The 15,743-nt window shown below is 46.9% G+C and overlaps 2 protein-coding genes across 2 annotated transcripts; both read left to right on the top strand.

Annotated features, from left to right (window-relative positions):
* Positions 1-2,473: 2,473 nt before the first annotated feature.
* LOC123728145 (protein piccolo-like) lies at positions 2,474-4,813 on the top strand. Its single transcript, XM_045698750.1, has 2 exons — positions 2,474-3,414; positions 3,538-4,813. The coding sequence occupies exons 1-2, from the start codon at positions 2,662-2,664 to the stop codon at positions 4,009-4,011; spliced, it is 1,227 nt and encodes a 408-aa protein (XP_045554706.1). The 5' UTR covers positions 2,474-2,661; the 3' UTR covers positions 4,012-4,813.
* LOC106598328 (protein piccolo) lies at positions 4,080-14,479 on the top strand. Its single transcript, XM_045700366.1, has 4 exons — positions 4,080-4,628; positions 4,795-5,457; positions 7,663-9,588; positions 12,551-14,479. Exons 1-4 carry the CDS (start codon positions 4,080-4,082, stop codon positions 14,477-14,479), a joined length of 5,067 nt encoding a protein of 1,688 aa, XP_045556322.1.
* The last annotated feature ends 1,264 nt before the right edge of the window (positions 14,480-15,743 follow it).

The raw sequence follows: 15,743 nt of genomic DNA, 5'->3' as shown, positions 1-15,743 counted from the left end.
GGCTCTTCTAGAGAATCGGAGAACATCAGAACCACCGAAACCACCACAGCATCCCAGCCCTGGGCGTAGGCAGCGTAGTGCCATCCCAACCTCACAGCAACCCCCCAAGCAGGAATCCGGAAGCTTATTTGGCTTTGGAGGTCCTAAATCTCAGTCTGCCTCCTCAAAGCCTGAAGAGTCAGTGTCTGGGAAGATGTTTGGCTTTGGCTCCTCCATTTTTAGCTCTGCCTCCACTTTTATTACGTCAGCGGTTCAGGAGGAGCCCCGCACCACACCACCAGCTTCCCCCAAGGTGTCTGCACCTGTTGCACCTCAAAAGAAGGAGACTCCCACACCAGTTGGTCCCCAAAAAGTGGCCCCTACTACAGCCTCAGCCAAAAAGGTAATCGTGACCCCTGCTTCAATGAAAGAGAAGAACGCACCAGAACCAGGCTCGCCACAGAAGAAGCAGATTTCTCCATCAGTGGCTTCACAGCAGGACCAGAAGCCAGTAGACAAACCACCTCCAACCCTTGTCCAGCAACCTCAACAACAGCAGACTCCAAAACAACAAGAACAGCCTCAGCAGCCCTCAGCAGGGGCACCAAAATCAGAGCCTGATTTATCAAAAGCTGAAGCTGCTAAAGCAGCAGACACTCAAAAACATGCAAGCCCAGTGCCTGCTCAGAAGGCACCACAGGGGAACCGGAGAACATCAGAACCACCAAAACCACCACAGCAGCCTCGCCCTGCGCGTAGGCAGAGTAGTGCCATCCCAGCCACACAGCAACTCCCCAATGATGAGTTAGGAGACTTATTTGGCTTTGGTGGTGCTAAATCTGAATCTTTCCCCTCAAAGCCTGAAGAGTCAGTGTCTGGGAAGATGTTTGGCTTTAGCTCCTCCATCTTCAGTTCTGCTTCCACTTTGATCACCTCAGCTGTTCATGAGGAGCCCCGCTTCATACCGCCAGCTTCCCCAAAGGTGTCTGCAGCAGCCCAGGCCTCTCCCAAGATGTCCCCTGCAAAGGAGACCAAACCACCTGGTGTTCAGAAAGCAGATGAGAAGAAAGCAGAGCAAATCCAGCAGGCCAAGGTCCCCCCATCAGTACAGGCCAAAGTGGACAAACCCCCATCAGATCCTCCAAAGGGAGGAGCATCATCCCAACCAGCTCCCAAAGCAGGCCAGTTCACCTGTCCACTCTGCAAGGTGGATCTCAATATGGACTCCAAGGATCCTCCCAACTACAACACCTGCACCGAATGCAAGAACACTGTCTGCAATCTCTGTGGATTTAACCCTATGCCACATGTTACAGAGGTTAGTAAAAATGCAAGTATTATAGTAAGCAGGTAGGAATTTCTGTAAGTTTTTGTTTAAATATTTTCAGATATATGCATTGGGCATACGGTCTGTCATTTTCAGTTTTATTATTATAGTTTACACTGTTTAAAAAATTATACTTTTACTTTTTCCAGATGAAGGAATGGCTGTGTCTGAACTGCCAGATGCAGAGAGCACATGGCGGAATGGAACCCCAGGACCTCCCATGATGAAACCCCAACCCTTGCCCAGCAAGGTCTCTACACCTGTTGCTCCTCAAAAGGAGGATGCTGCATCTGCTGAATTTCAAAAGGAAAAGGAGACTACCATACCTGCTGCAGATCAGCCGAAGAACACCCCCACACTCCAAAAAGAGGAGACAACCACACTTGCTGCACCACAAAAGGAGGCTCGATTGCCAGCCTCATCCAAAATGTCACCACAAAAGAAAAAGGATCCTGCACCAGGTGTGTCCCTTGTGAATGAAGTCCCGATCCCAGCTTTACCTGTCAATAAGGTTTCTGCCTCTCTCATCAAGGAGGCACCAACACCTGCCTCAGATCTCACCAAGGAGGAACCATCTCCTGCTGCAGCTCTCACCAAGGAGGAACCAACTCCTGCCTCAGCTCTCACCAAGGAGGAACAAACTACTGCCTCCTCTCTCACCAAGGAGGAACAAACTACTGCCTCCCCTCTCACCAAGGAGGAACCATCTCCTGCCGCAGCTCTCACCAAGGAGGAACAAACTACTGCCTCCTCTCTCACCAAGGAGGAACCAACTACTGCCTCCCTTATCATCAAGGAGGCACTAACTCCTGCCTCAGCTCTCGCTAAGGAGGAACCAACTTCTGCCTCCTCTCTCACCAAGGAGGAACAAACTACTGCCTCCCCTCTCATCAAGGAGGCACCGACTCCTTTTTTACCATTCTCCAAGGAGGTCCGTGCTTCACCTCTCACCAAGGAGGCACCATCCCCAGCCTCACCCCAAAAGAAGAAGGAACCTATACTGCCAGGGTCACCAGACAGAAAGGTGGCCCCAAAACCAGATTCAACACAAGATAAAGAGGCTGTTCCATCTGGTTTACCTCTGAAGAAGGAAGCCCCACCTTTGGGAGCAGAAGAAACTAAAGAGGTCCAAGCTCCTGCTGCAATACAGAACAAAAAGGCCCCCCATTCCAGGTTCACCCAAAACAAAAGACACTTCAACAGTTCACACCCCACTAAAAAAAGAGGCTTCATCTATTGAGATCTCAATTGACAACCAGAAACCTGCAATTGTTCAAAAGTCAGTGGAGCAATCAGCGACACCTACAACCAAGCAGAACGAAACTGTTCAACCTTTACAGCAGCCAGAAAATCAAATGCCTGCATGGGAACAGCTGGCTACACAGCCCCTGCCTCAAGTACAGCCTCAGGAAACTCCAAAGCCAGACCCTAAAATCACTTCCCCAAAGCAGCAGCCTGGGAAACCAGCCAATCCAACACCTGCTCAGAAGTCACCACAGAACCCAAAAACATCAGAACCTCAGACACCACCACAGCAGCCCAGACTTCCTGGGCGTAGGCAGAGTAGTGCCATCTTAGCAACACAGCAACCCCCCAAGCAGGACTCAGGAGGCTTATTTGACTTTGGTGGTCCCAAATCTCAGTCTACCCCTTCAAAACCTGAAGAGTCTGTGTCTGGGAAGATGTTTGGCTTTGGCTCCTCCATATTCAGCTCCACATCCACTTTGATCACCTCAGCTGTTCAGGATGAGCCCCGCATCATATTACCAGCTTCCCCCAAGGTGTCTGCACCGGCCTCTCCCAAGATGCCGCCTACAAAGGAGATAAAACCACTTGCTGTTCCGAATGCAGAAAAGAAAGCAGAGCAACCCCAGCAGGCCAAGATCCCCCCATCAGTACAGGCCAAAGTGGACAAACCCCCATCAGAACCTCAAAAGGGAGCAGCATCCTCCCAACCAGCTCCCAAAGCACACCAGTCCACTTGTCCACTCTGCAAGGTGGAACTCAACATGGGATCCAAGGACCCTCCCAACTACAACACCTGCACTGTATGCAAGAACACTGTTTGCAACCTCTGTGGATTCAAGCTCATGCCGAATGTTACAGAGGTAAGAACGTGATTGGTTTCTTACTCTTGATAAAAAGCATGATTAAGAGCTTTTTTTAGTAAGTGTCAAATGTATGGCCACTGAGTATATGATATGAATATTAACAGTATGTTTTTCTTTCAGGTGAAGGAGTGGCTGTGTCTGAACTGTCAGATGCAGAGAGCACTAGGAGGAATGGAATCTCCTGGACCTCCCATGATGAAACCCTCGCCAAGCAAAGTCTCCACATCTGCTGCTCCTCAAAAATACACTGTCGCACCTGTTACAACTCGAAATGAGACTCCCACACCAGCTGGTCAACAAAAAGCGGCTCCTACACCAGTCTCACCCAGAAAAGAGCAAGTGACTTCAGCCTCTCAGCCCGCTCCCTCAAAGCCGACAGAGTCAGTGTCCGGGAAGATGTTTGGTTTTGGTTCCTCTATCTTCAGCTCTGCATCCACTTTGATCACCTCAACTGTTCAGGATGAGCCCCGCACCACACCGCCAGCTTCTCCCAAGTTTGCTGTACCTGTTGGACCTAAACAGAAGGAGACTCCCAGACCTGCTGGTCCCAAAAAGTGGGCCATAAAACAGCCTCACCCAAAAAGGTGTCAATGACTCCTGCTTCAGAGAAAGACAACAAGACCCCAGCACCAGGCTCACCACAGAAGGAGGCATCTCCAGCAATGGCTTCACAGCAGGACCAGAAGCCAGTGGACAAACCAACTACAACCCTTGTCCAACAACCTAGACAGCAGAAGACTCCACAACAACAAGGCCAGCCTCCTCGGCCCCTAGCAACGACACTGAAAGCAGAGCCTTCGAAGCCTCAGCAACAGCTTCCAAAAGGTGGAGCCTCTAATGCCAAAACTGTACCACCACCACAGTCCCAGCCCCCCAAGCAGGAGTCAGGAGGCTTCTTTGGCTTTCGTGGTGCTAAATCTCAGCCTGCTCAGTCAAAGCCTGAAGATTCTGTGTCTGGGAAGATGTTTGGCTTTGGCACCTCTATCTTTAGCTCTGCATCTACTTTTATCACCTCAGCTGTTCAGGATGAGCCCCACACCACACCTCTAGCTTCCCCCAAGGTGTCTGCCCCTGTTGCACCTCAACAGAAGGAGACTCCCAGACCAGCTGGTCCCCAACAAGTGGCCCCTACAACAGCCTCACCCAAAAAGGAGTCAATGCCTTCTGCTATATTGAAAGAGACCCCAGCACCAGGCTCATCACAGAAGGAGGTATCCCCGACAGTGGTTTACCAGCAGGACCAGAAGCCAGTGGAAAAACTGACTCCAACACTTGTCCAACAACCTCCACAACAGAAGACTCCACAACAACAAGAACAGCCTCAGCAGCACTCAGCAGGGGCACTAAAATCAGAGCCTGATATATCAATAATTGAAGCTGCTAAAGCAGCATACACTCAAAAAACCGGTAAGCCCAGTTCCTACTCAGAAGGCTCCACTGGAGAATCGGAGAACATCAGAACCTCATAAACCACCACAGCAGCTTAGCCCTGGGCGTAGGCAGAGTAGTGTCATTCCAGCCACACAGCAACCCACTAAGGAGGAGTCAGGAGGCTTATTTGGCTTTGCAGGTCCCAAATCTCAGTCTGCCTCCTCAAAGCCTGAAGAGTCCGTGTCTGGGAAGATGTTTGGCTTTGGCTCCTCCATCTTCAGCTCTGCATCCACTTTGATAACCTCTGGTGTTCAGTATGAGCCCCGCACCACACCGCCAGCTTCCCCCAAGATGTCTGCACTGGCCCAGATGTCTCCCAAGATGCCCCCTGCAAAAGAGACTAACCCACCTGCTGCTCAAAAAATAAAGCAACCCCAGCAGGTCAAGGTTCCCCCATCAGTACAGGCCAAAGTGGACAAACCCCCATCAGAGCCTCCACAGGTAGTAGCATCCTCCCATCGAGCTCCCAAAGCAGGCCAGTTCACCTGTCCACTTTGCAAGGTGGAATTCAACAAGGGCTCTAAGGACCCTCCCAACTATAATACCTGCACGGAGTGCAAGAACACTGTCTGCAACCTCTGTGGATTTAACCACATGCCACATGAAACAGTAAGTAAAGAGTCTGTTTCATCAAAGTAATTAGGCTACTCTATCATAACTGTTGTGCTTTATTTTAGAACAATTTGTTAAGGATTCCCAATGTCTATAGTTGCCGGTCATGTCTTTCATGGGAGGTGTAAGATAGGATAACAAGATGCTTTGAGTGAGCTCTTTTTATTAATAATTGTATAATATTGGTTCATGAATTCATGAACAATTTGTAATCTGGCAGCATTGACTCCCAATATTCTACAGAATATGCACCAGACTACAGTACCCCTTGACTTATTCCACCTTTTGTTGTGTTACAGCCTCAATTCAAAATTGATTAAATTGGTTATTTTTCTCACCCTTCTACACACAATACCCCATAATGACAAAGTGAAAACGTGTGTAGAATTGTTTTTAGCAAATTCATTGAAAATAAAATACAGAAATATGTATATGTGTATAATTTACATAAGTATTGACACTCCTGAGTAAAGACTTTGTAGAAACACCTTTGGCGGCAAATACAGCTTTGAGTCATCTTGGGTATGTCTTTATCAGCTTTGCACTTGTGGATTTGGGGATCTTCTCCCATTCGTCCTTGCAGATTTTCTCAAGCTCTGTTAAGTTAGATGGGGAGCGACAGTGAACAGCAATCTTCAAGTTTTTCCACCGTTTTTCAATGGGATTCAAGTCTGGGCTTTGGCTGGGCCACTCAAGGACTTTCACATTCTTGTTCTGAAGCCATTCCAGCGTTTCTTTGGCTGTATGCTTGGGGTCTTTGTCCTGTTGGAATGTAAATCTTTGCACCAGTCTAAGGTCGTTTGCACTCTGAAGCAGGTTCTCATCAAGAATTTGCTTGTATTTGTCCCCATTCATTGTTCCCTCTATCCTTACCAGTCTGCCAGTCCCTGCCGCTTAAAAGCATCCCGATAGCATGATTCTGCCACCACCATACTTCATGGTAGGGATGGTGTTAGACTGGTGATCAGCTTTGCCTGGTTTTCTCCAGACATAGCACTTTTCATTCAGGCCAAATAGTTACATTTTTGTCTCAACAGACCACAGAATATTTTGCCTTATTTTTTCAGAGTCTTTCATGTGCCTTTTTGCAAACTCCAGGCATGCTGTCATGTGCCCTTTTCTCAGGAGTGGTTTCCATCTGGCCACTCTCCCATAAAGCCCAGATTGGTTAAGTGCTCTAGAGACTTTTGTCTCTCAGGCAGGTTCTCCCATCTCAGCCAATGAACTCTGTAGTTCTGTCAGAGTGGCCATTGGGTTCTTGGTCACCTCCCTGACCATGATCCTTCTTGCCCGGTTGCTCAGTTTGGTCGGAGGTCCATCTCTAGGCAGAGTCTAGGTAGTTCCATATTTTTTCCATTTCCCAGTAATGGAGACCACTGTGCTCTTGGAAACGTTCAACATTCTTGAACTTGTTTTATACCCTTCTCCAGATATATGCCTCATCACAATTATATCTTGGAGATCTACAGACAGTTCCTCGGACTTCATGGTATGGTTTCTGCTTTGACATGCACTGTCAACTGTGGGACTTTATATAGACAGGTGTGTTTCTTTCTAAATGGCCAAACAATTGAATTAGCGACAGGTGGACTCCAATCAAGTAGTGACATCTCAAGGATGATCAAACAAAATTGGATACAACTGAGCTCAGTTTGGAGTGTCATAGCAAAGGGGTGTGAATACTTATGTCAATTAGATATTTCTGTATTTCATTTTCAATACATTTACAAAGATTTCTAAAAACATTCACTTTGTCATTATGGGGTATTGTGGGTAGATAGGAAAAAATCTTTTTTTAATACATTTTGAATTTAGGCTGAAACACAAAAAAATGTGGAATACGTCAAAGGGTATGAATACTTTCTGAAGGCACTGTCTGTCCTGTGAAAATTAGGTTCACAAACCGTGAGAGGAGAAACAATTAAGATTTTAGGTCTATATTCATACTCTCTATAGATGTTGTTATCTAATTTTAGATCTTGAAGATTGGTATTAATACAGCCTGATATAAAGTATTCATTTTATTTAGCATCTTCAGATTTTAGAGCATTATGATGGTAGTTTTGGTATGTTTTTCACATGTAGTATGCAGTATTTAAATAGCAACTAAAATAAAAGCATCTACTGGTTCTCAGACTGCAATAACATTGTACAAAATTGTTTTCTTTTGCATTTTTTCCCAATACTGTTATTTTATTTCAGGTAAAGGAATGGCTCTGTCTGACCTGCCAGATGCAGAGAGCACTTGGAGCAATGGAACCCCCAGGACCTCCCATGATGAAATCCCAACCCTTGCCCAGCATAGTCTCTACACCTGTTGCACTTCAAAAGGAGAATGTCACACCTGCTGCATCTCAAAAGCCGACCCCAGCTCCAGCTAAACCCCAGAAGGAGGAGATCCCTGTACCTGCGGCTGGCCAAAAAGAGATCACTACACCCAGTGTGCCTCAGGAGACACCAATTCCCGCTGGTACCCCAGCACCAAATGCAGACAAAAAGGAGGAGACCCCACCACTAGGATCCACACAAAATAAACAGGCTTCACCTGCTGTGGCTGAGAAGGAGAATGAAGAACCTAGAATTGTACAGAAACCAGTGGACCAACCAATTCCAGCCACACCCAAAACCAGTGGAGCTGTTGCAACTGTACAGCAGCAAGAAAAGCAAACTCCTGCTACAAAGGCATCACAACAAGTACAGCCCCAGCAAGCTCCAATGCCAGACCTCGAAACTGCTCCCCTAAAGGAGCCAATGACTCCTGCTTCAGAGAAAGAGAAGAAGAACCTAGCACCAGGGTCACCACAGAAGGAGGTATTTCCGGCAGTGGCTTCACAGCAGGACAAAACGCCAGTGGACAAATCAACTCCAACCCCTGTCCAACATCCTCCACACCAAGAGACTCCACAACAACAAGAGCAACAACCTCAGCCTCTAGCAGGGAAACCGAAAGGAGAGCCCGGGAAGCCTCAACAACAGCTTCCAAAAGGTGGAGCCTCTCATGCAAAATCTGTACCACCACCACAGGCCCAGCCCACCAAGCAGGAGTCAGGAGGCTTCTTTGGCTTTGGTGGTGCTAAATCTCAGCCTGCTCAGTCAAAGCCTGAAGACTCAGTGTCTGGGAAGATGCTTGGCTTTGGCTCCTCTATCTTCAGCTCGGCATCCACTTTGATCACCTCAGCTGTTCAGGATGAGCACCGCACCACACCTCCAGCTTCCCCCAAGGTGTCTATGACTCCTGCTTTAGTGAAAGAGACCCCAGCACCAGGCTCGTCACAGAAGAAGGAGGTATCCCCGACAGTGGTTTGCCAGCAGGACCAGAAGTCAGTGGACAAACCGACTCCAACAGTAGTCCAACAACCTCCACAACAGAAGACTCTACAACAACAAGGACAGCCTCCGCAGCCCTCAGCAGAGGCTGCAAAATCAGAGCCTGATATATCAATAATTGAAGCTGCTAAAGCAGCAGACACTCAAAATCCGGCAAGCCCAGTGCCTGCTCAGAAGGCTCCACTGGAGAACCGGAGAACATCAGAACCTCATAAACCACCACAGCAGCCCATCCCTGGGCGTAGGGAGAGTAGTGCCTTCCCAGCCACAAAGCAACCCCCCAAGCAGGAATCAGGAGGCTTATTTGGCTTTGGAGGTCCCAAATCTCAGTCTGCCTCCTCAAAGCCCGAAGAGTCAGTGTCTGGGAAGATGTTTGGCTTTGGCTCTTCCATTTTCAGCTCTGCCTCCACTTTGATAACCTCAGTTGTTCAGGACGAGCCCCGCACCACACCGCCAGCTTCCCCCAAGATATCTGCACTGGCCCAGACCTCTCCCAAGATGCCTCCTGCAAACGAGACAAAACTACCTGCTGCTCAGAAAGCAGAGGAGAAGAAAGCAGCGCAACCCCAGAAGGCCAATATCCCCCCATCAGTACATGCCAAAGTGGACAAACCCCCATCAGCGCCTCCAAAGGGAGCAGCATCCTCCCAACCAGCTCCCAAAGCAGGCCAATCTACCTGTCCACTCTGCAAGGTGGAACTCAACAAGGGCTCCAAGGACCCTCCCAACTACAACACCTGCACAGAATGCAAGAACACTGTCTGCAACCTCTGTGGATTTAACCCCATGCCACATGAAACTGTAAGTAAATAGTATATGTTTCATCAAAGTAGTTAGCTACTCTAAAATAACTGTTGTGTTTTTTTTTTAGAACAATTGGTTAATGATACGAACTATATATATATATATATATATATATATATATATATATATATATATATATATAACAATGTTTATATTCGCTAGTCTTGTCTTTCATGGGAGTTGTAAGAAAGGATAACAAGATGCTTTGATGGAGTTCTTGTTATTAATATTGTCTTTCCTTAAAAAATATCTAATGTTGGTTTATGATCTTCCTGGAAACCAATTGTAATCTGACAGCATTGTCTTTGAGTATCTTGGCAAGGTTTTGACATTCATGTTCATCTGCTACTGATCACATTTAACATATTGTTAGGTGCATGACTTTTGTCTGAAGGGGTTTGGAGTACATCGTGGCTCCCATACTCTACAGAATATGCTAGGGATGTAACATTCACCGAAACGCATCAGTCCACGGACCCCAAACCAATCCAAATGTAGCATGCATCGTTCAAAAAATAGATTCTAAAGTTATGAATTCACGGTTCACAAGCATTTTCTGCTCATATTACATTCTTTCTACTGTCTGAAAATATCTCTTATCTTGTAACAACTGATGCGTCCTCTCTTCTTCAGTGTTGGACTGCATGTAACTGTGTTGACAGTCATTGATCTACAAGTAATTTTGCATGCCAAACAACCCCAGGCAATGATAGTAGCCCATTCAAACTGCACACTCTGCCCAGCTTTGTTTTGGTTGTTTTGCTTTAAACAATCAGTATGGTCATTTTTAGATTTAAACTCAGCAAAAAAAGAAATGTCCCTTTTTCAGGACCCTGTCTTTCAAAGATAATTCGTAAAAATCCAAATAACTTCACAGATCTTCATTGTAAAGGGTTTAACACTGTTTCCCATGCTTGTTCAATGAACCTTAAACAATATATGAACATGCACCTGTGGAACGGTCGTTAATACACTAACAGCTTACAGGCGGTAGGCAATTAAGGTCACAGTTATAAAAACTTAGGACACTAAAGAGGCCTTTCTACTGACTCTGAAAAACACCAAAAGAAAGATGCCCAGGGTCCCTGCTCATCTGCGTGAACGTGCCTTAGGCATGCTGCATGGAGGCATGAGGACTGCAGATGTGGCTAGGGCAATGAATTGCAATGTCCGTACTGTGAGATGCCTAAGACAGCGCTACAGGGAGACAGGACGGACAGCTGATCATCCTCGCAAGTGGCATACCACGTGTAACAACACCTGCGCAGGATCGGTATATCCGAACATCACAGCTGAGGGACAGGTACAGGATGGCAACAACAACTGCCCGAGTTACACCAGGAACGCACAATCCCTCCATCAGCGCTCTGACAGTCCTCAATATTCTGAGAGAGGCTGGACTGAGGGCTTGTAGGCCTGTTGTAAGGCAGGTCCTCACCAGACATCACCGGCAACAATGTCGCCTATGGGCACAAACCCACTGTCGCTGGACCAGACAGGACTGGCAAAAAGTGCTCTTCACTGACGAAGTCGCGGTTTTGTCTCACCAGGGGTGATGGTCGGATTTGCGTTTATCGTCGAAGGAACGAGCATTACACCGAGGCCCGTACTCTGGAGCGGGATCGATTTGGAGGTGGAGGGTCCGTCATGGCCTGGGGCGGTGTGTCACAGCATCATCGGACTGAGCTTGTTGTCATTGCAGGCAATCTCAGCGATGTGCGTTACAGGGACGACATCCTCCTCCCTCATGTGGTACCCTTCCTGCAGGCTCATCCTGACATGACCCTCCAGCATGACAATGCCTCCAGCCATACTGCATGTTCTTTGCGTGATTTCCTGCAAGACAGGAATGTCAGTGTTCTGCAATGGCCAGTGAAGATCCTGGATCTCAATCCCATTGAGCACGTCTGGGACCTGTTGGATTGGAGGGTGAGGGCTAGGGCCATTCTCCCCAGAAATGTCCGGGAACTTGCAGGTGCCTTGGTGGAAGAGTGTGGTAACATCTCACAGCAAGAACTGGCAAATCTGTTGCAGTCCATGAGGAGGAGATGCATTGCAGTACTTAATGCAGCTGGTGGCCACACGAGACACTGACTGTTACTTTTGATTTTGACCCCCCCTTTGTTCAGGGACACATTATTACATTTCTGTTAGTCACATGTCTGTGGAACTTGTTCAGTTTATGTCTCAGTTGTTGAATCCTGTTATGTTCATACAAATATTTACACATGTTAAGTTTGCTGAAAATAAACGCAGTTGACAGTGAGAGGACGTTTCTTGTTTTGCTGAGTTTACATGGTAAAGTTGATCATTTCATAACGAGGCCACCAATCCCTTTTGCGAGGCATGCCCGAAGCGCGAGGAGAAGCTTACTCAGTAAAAACTTTCAAACGGTCAAAACCATCTGGTTTTGAGATAGGGATGAAATCCAAAGTTGTGCTACATATTCATTGGCTTTGCAACAGCAATTTTTTACAGTCAATATTAATACAATACTAGCTCACACACTTAATCTGCAAAAATTACAAGTTAATCAGTGGGTGATGGTGATTTCAGAACCAAAGTGGAGGGACAAACAACATATGCTTCATTGCCCCGCTGATAGTGGTAGTGGGGTGGTAGATGCCTAGTCTCCCCTTATGGCTCAGGTCAGGTGCCTAGATAGTACATACAACATAGATATACAGAATTTAAAAACACTCGCACGCACACACACACTCTCACACAAACACACACACACACACACACACACACACACACACACACACACACACACACACACACACACACACACACACACACACAGATGTAGAGCATAAGACAGTTATTTTGTATGTATGTCACATGTAGTATGCAGTGTTTAAATAGCAACTAAGATGAGATATATTATTTATATTAATATTATTTTTAGTTATATTATTTTTAGTTATTTTTTATCAACACTGTTATTTTATTTCAGGTAAAGGAATGGCTCTGTCTGACCTGCCAGATGCAGAGAGCACTTGGAGCAATGGAACCCCCAGGACCTCCCATGATGAAATCCCAACCCTTGCCCAGCATAGTCTCTACACCTGTTGCACTTCAAAAGGAGAATGTCACACCTGCTGCATCTCAAAAGCCGACCCCAGCTCCAGCTAAACCCCAGAAGGAGGAGATCCCTGTACCTGCGGCTGGCCAAAAAGAGATCACTACACCCAGTGTGCCTCAGGAGACACCAATTCCCGCTGGTACCCCAGCACCAAATGCAGACAAAAAGGAGGAGACCCCACCACTAGGATCCACACAAAATAAACAGGCTTCACCTGCTGTGGCTGAGAAGGAGAATGAAGAACCTAGAATTGTACAGAAACCAGTGGACCAACCAATTCCAGCCACACCCAAAACCAGTGGAGCTGTTGCAACTGTACAGCAGCAAGAAAAGCAAACTCCTGCTACAAAGGCATCACAACAAGTACAGCCCCAGCAAGCTCCAATGCCAGACCTCGAAACTGCTCCCCTAAAGGAGCCAATGACTCCTGCTTCAGAGAAAGAGAAGAAGAACCTAGCACCAGGGTCACCACAGAAGGAGGTATTTCCGGCAGTGGCTTCACAGCAGGACAAAACGCCAGTGGACAAATCAACTCCAACCCCTGTCCAACATCCTCCACACCAAGAGACTCCACAACAACAAGAGCAACAACCTCAGCCTCTAGCAGGGACACCGAAAGGAGAGCCCGGGAAGCCTCAACAACAGCTTCCAAAAGGTGGAGCCTCTCATGCAAAATCTGTACCACCACCACAGGCCCAGCCCACCAAGCAGGAGTCAGGAGGCTTCTTTGGCTTTGGTGGTGCTAAATCTCAGCCTGCTCAGTCAAAGCCTGAAGACTCAGTGTCTGGGAAGATGCTTGGCTTTGGCTCCTCTATCTTCAGCTCGGCATCCACTTTGATCACCTCAGCTGTTCAGGATGAGCACCGCACCACACCTCCAGCTTCCCCCAAGGTGTCTATGACTCCTGCTTTAGTGAAAGAGACCCCAGCACCAGGCTCGTCACAGAAGAAGGAGGTATCCCCGACAGTGGTTTGCCAGCAGGACCAGAAGTCAGTGGACAAACCGACTCCAACAGTAGTCCAACAACCTCCACAACAGAAGACTCTACAACAACAAGGACAGCCTCCGCAGCCCTCAGCAGAGGCTGCAAAATCAGAGCCTGATATATCAATAATTGAAGCTGCTAAAGCAGCAGACACTCAAAATCCGGCAAGCCCAGTGCCTGCTCAGAAGGCTCCACTGGAGAACCGGAGAACATCAGAACCTCATAAACCACCACAGCAGCCCATCCCTGGGCGTAGGGAGAGTAGTGCCTTCCCAGCCACAAAGCAACCCCCCAAGCAGGAATCAGGAGGCTTATTTGGCTTTGGAGGTCCCAAATCTCAGTCTGCCTCCTCAAAGCCCGAAGAGTCACTGTCTGGGAAGATGTTTGGCTTTGGCTCTTCCATTTTCAGCTCTGCCTCCACTTTGATAACCTCAGTTGTTCAGGACGAGCCCCGCACCACACCGCCAGCTTCCCCCAAGATATCTGCACTGGCCCAGACCTCTCCCAAGATGCCTCCTGCAAACGAGACAAAACTACCTGCTGCTCAGAAAGCAGAGGAGAAGAAAGCAGCGCAACCCCAGAAGGCCAATATCCCCCATCAGTACATGCCAAAGTGGACAAACCCCCATCAGCGCCTCCAAAGGGAGCAGCATCCTCCCAACCAGCTCCCAAAGCAGGCCAATCTACCTGTCCACTCTGCAAGGTGGAACTCAACAAGGGCTCCAAGGACCCTCCCAACTACAACACCTGCACAGAATGCAAGAACACTGTCTGCAACCTCTGTGGATTTAACCCCATGCCACATGAAACTGTAAGTAAATAGTATATGTTTCATCAAAGTAGTTAGCTACTCTAAAATAACTGTTGTGTTTTTTTTTTAGAACAATTGGTTAATGATACGAACTATATATATATATATATATATATATATATATATATATATATATCAATGTTTATATTCGCTAGTCTTGTCTTTCATGGGAGTTGTAAGAAAGGATAACAAGATGCTTTGATGGAGTTCTTGTTATTAATATTGTCTTTCCTTAAAAAATATCTAATGTTGGTTTATGATCTTCCTGGAAACCAATTGTAATCTGACAGCATTGTCTTTGAGTATCTTGGCAAGGTTTTGACATTCATGTTCATCTGCTACTGATCACATTTAACATATTGTTAGGTGCATGACTTTTGTCTGAAGGGGTTTGGAGTACATCGTGGCTCCCATACTCTACAGAATATGCTAGGGATGTAACATTCACCGAAACGCATCAGTCCACGGACCCCAAACCAATCCAAATGTACTATGCATCGTTCAAAAAATAGATTCTAAAGTTATGAATTCACGGTTCACAAGCATTTTCTGCTCATATTACATTCTTTCTACTGTCTGAAAATATCTCTTATCTTGTAACAACTGATGCGTCCTCTCTTCTTCAGTGTTGGACTGCATGTAACTGTGTTGACAGTCATTGATCTACAAGTAATTTTGCATGCCAAACAACCCCAGGCAATGATAGTAGCCTATTCAAACTGCACACTCTGCCCAGCTTTGTTTTGGTTGTTTTGCTTTAAACAATCAGTATGGTCATTTTTAGATTTAAACTCAGCAAAAAAAGAAATGTCCCTTTTTCAGGACCCTGTCTTTCAAAGATAATTCGTAAAAATCCAAATAACTTCACAGATCTTCATTGTAAAGGGTTTAACACTGTTTCCCATGCTTGTTCAATGAACCTTAAACAATTTATGAACATGCACCTGTGGAACGGTCGTTAATACACTAACAGCTTACAGGCGGTAGGCAATTAAGGTCACAGTTATAAAAACTTAGGACACTAAAGAGGCCTTTCTACTGACTCTGAAAAACACCAAAAGAAAGATGCCCAGGGTCCCTGCTCATCTGCGTGAACGTGCCTTAGGCATGCTGCATGGAGGCATGAGGACTGCAGATGTGGCTAGGGCAATGAATTGCAATGTCCGTACTGTGAGAGGCCTAAGACAGCGCTACAGGGAGACAGGACGGACAGCTGATCATCCTCGCAAGTGGCATACCACGTGTAACAACACCTGCGCAGGATCGGT

This window comes from Salmo salar, chromosome ssa17 (genome assembly GCF_905237065.1).
Source record: "Salmo salar chromosome ssa17, Ssal_v3.1, whole genome shotgun sequence".
NCBI lineage: Eukaryota > Metazoa > Chordata > Actinopteri > Salmoniformes > Salmonidae > Salmo > Salmo salar.
This window is presented reverse-complemented; position numbering and strand designations above follow the sequence as displayed.

Bases quoted from the DNA above. Each gene is read 5' to 3' on its own strand.
- LOC123728145 (XM_045698750.1), top strand. From the start codon at position 2,662: ATGCCTGCATGGGAACAGCTGGCTACACAGCCCCTGCCTCAAGTACAG. The intron at 3,415-3,537 runs GTAAGAACGTGA...TTTTTCTTTCAG, and splicing joins TCATGCCGAATGTTACAGAG to GTGAAGGAGTGGCTGTGTCT.
- LOC106598328 (XM_045700366.1), top strand. From the start codon at position 4,080: ATGGCTTCACAGCAGGACCAGAAGCCAGTGGACAAACCAACTACAACC. The intron at 5,458-7,662 runs GTAAGTAAAGAG...ATTTTATTTCAG, and splicing joins ACCACATGCCACATGAAACA to GTAAAGGAATGGCTCTGTCT. The intron at 9,589-12,550 runs GTAAGTAAATAG...ATTTTATTTCAG, and splicing joins ACCCCATGCCACATGAAACT to GTAAAGGAATGGCTCTGTCT.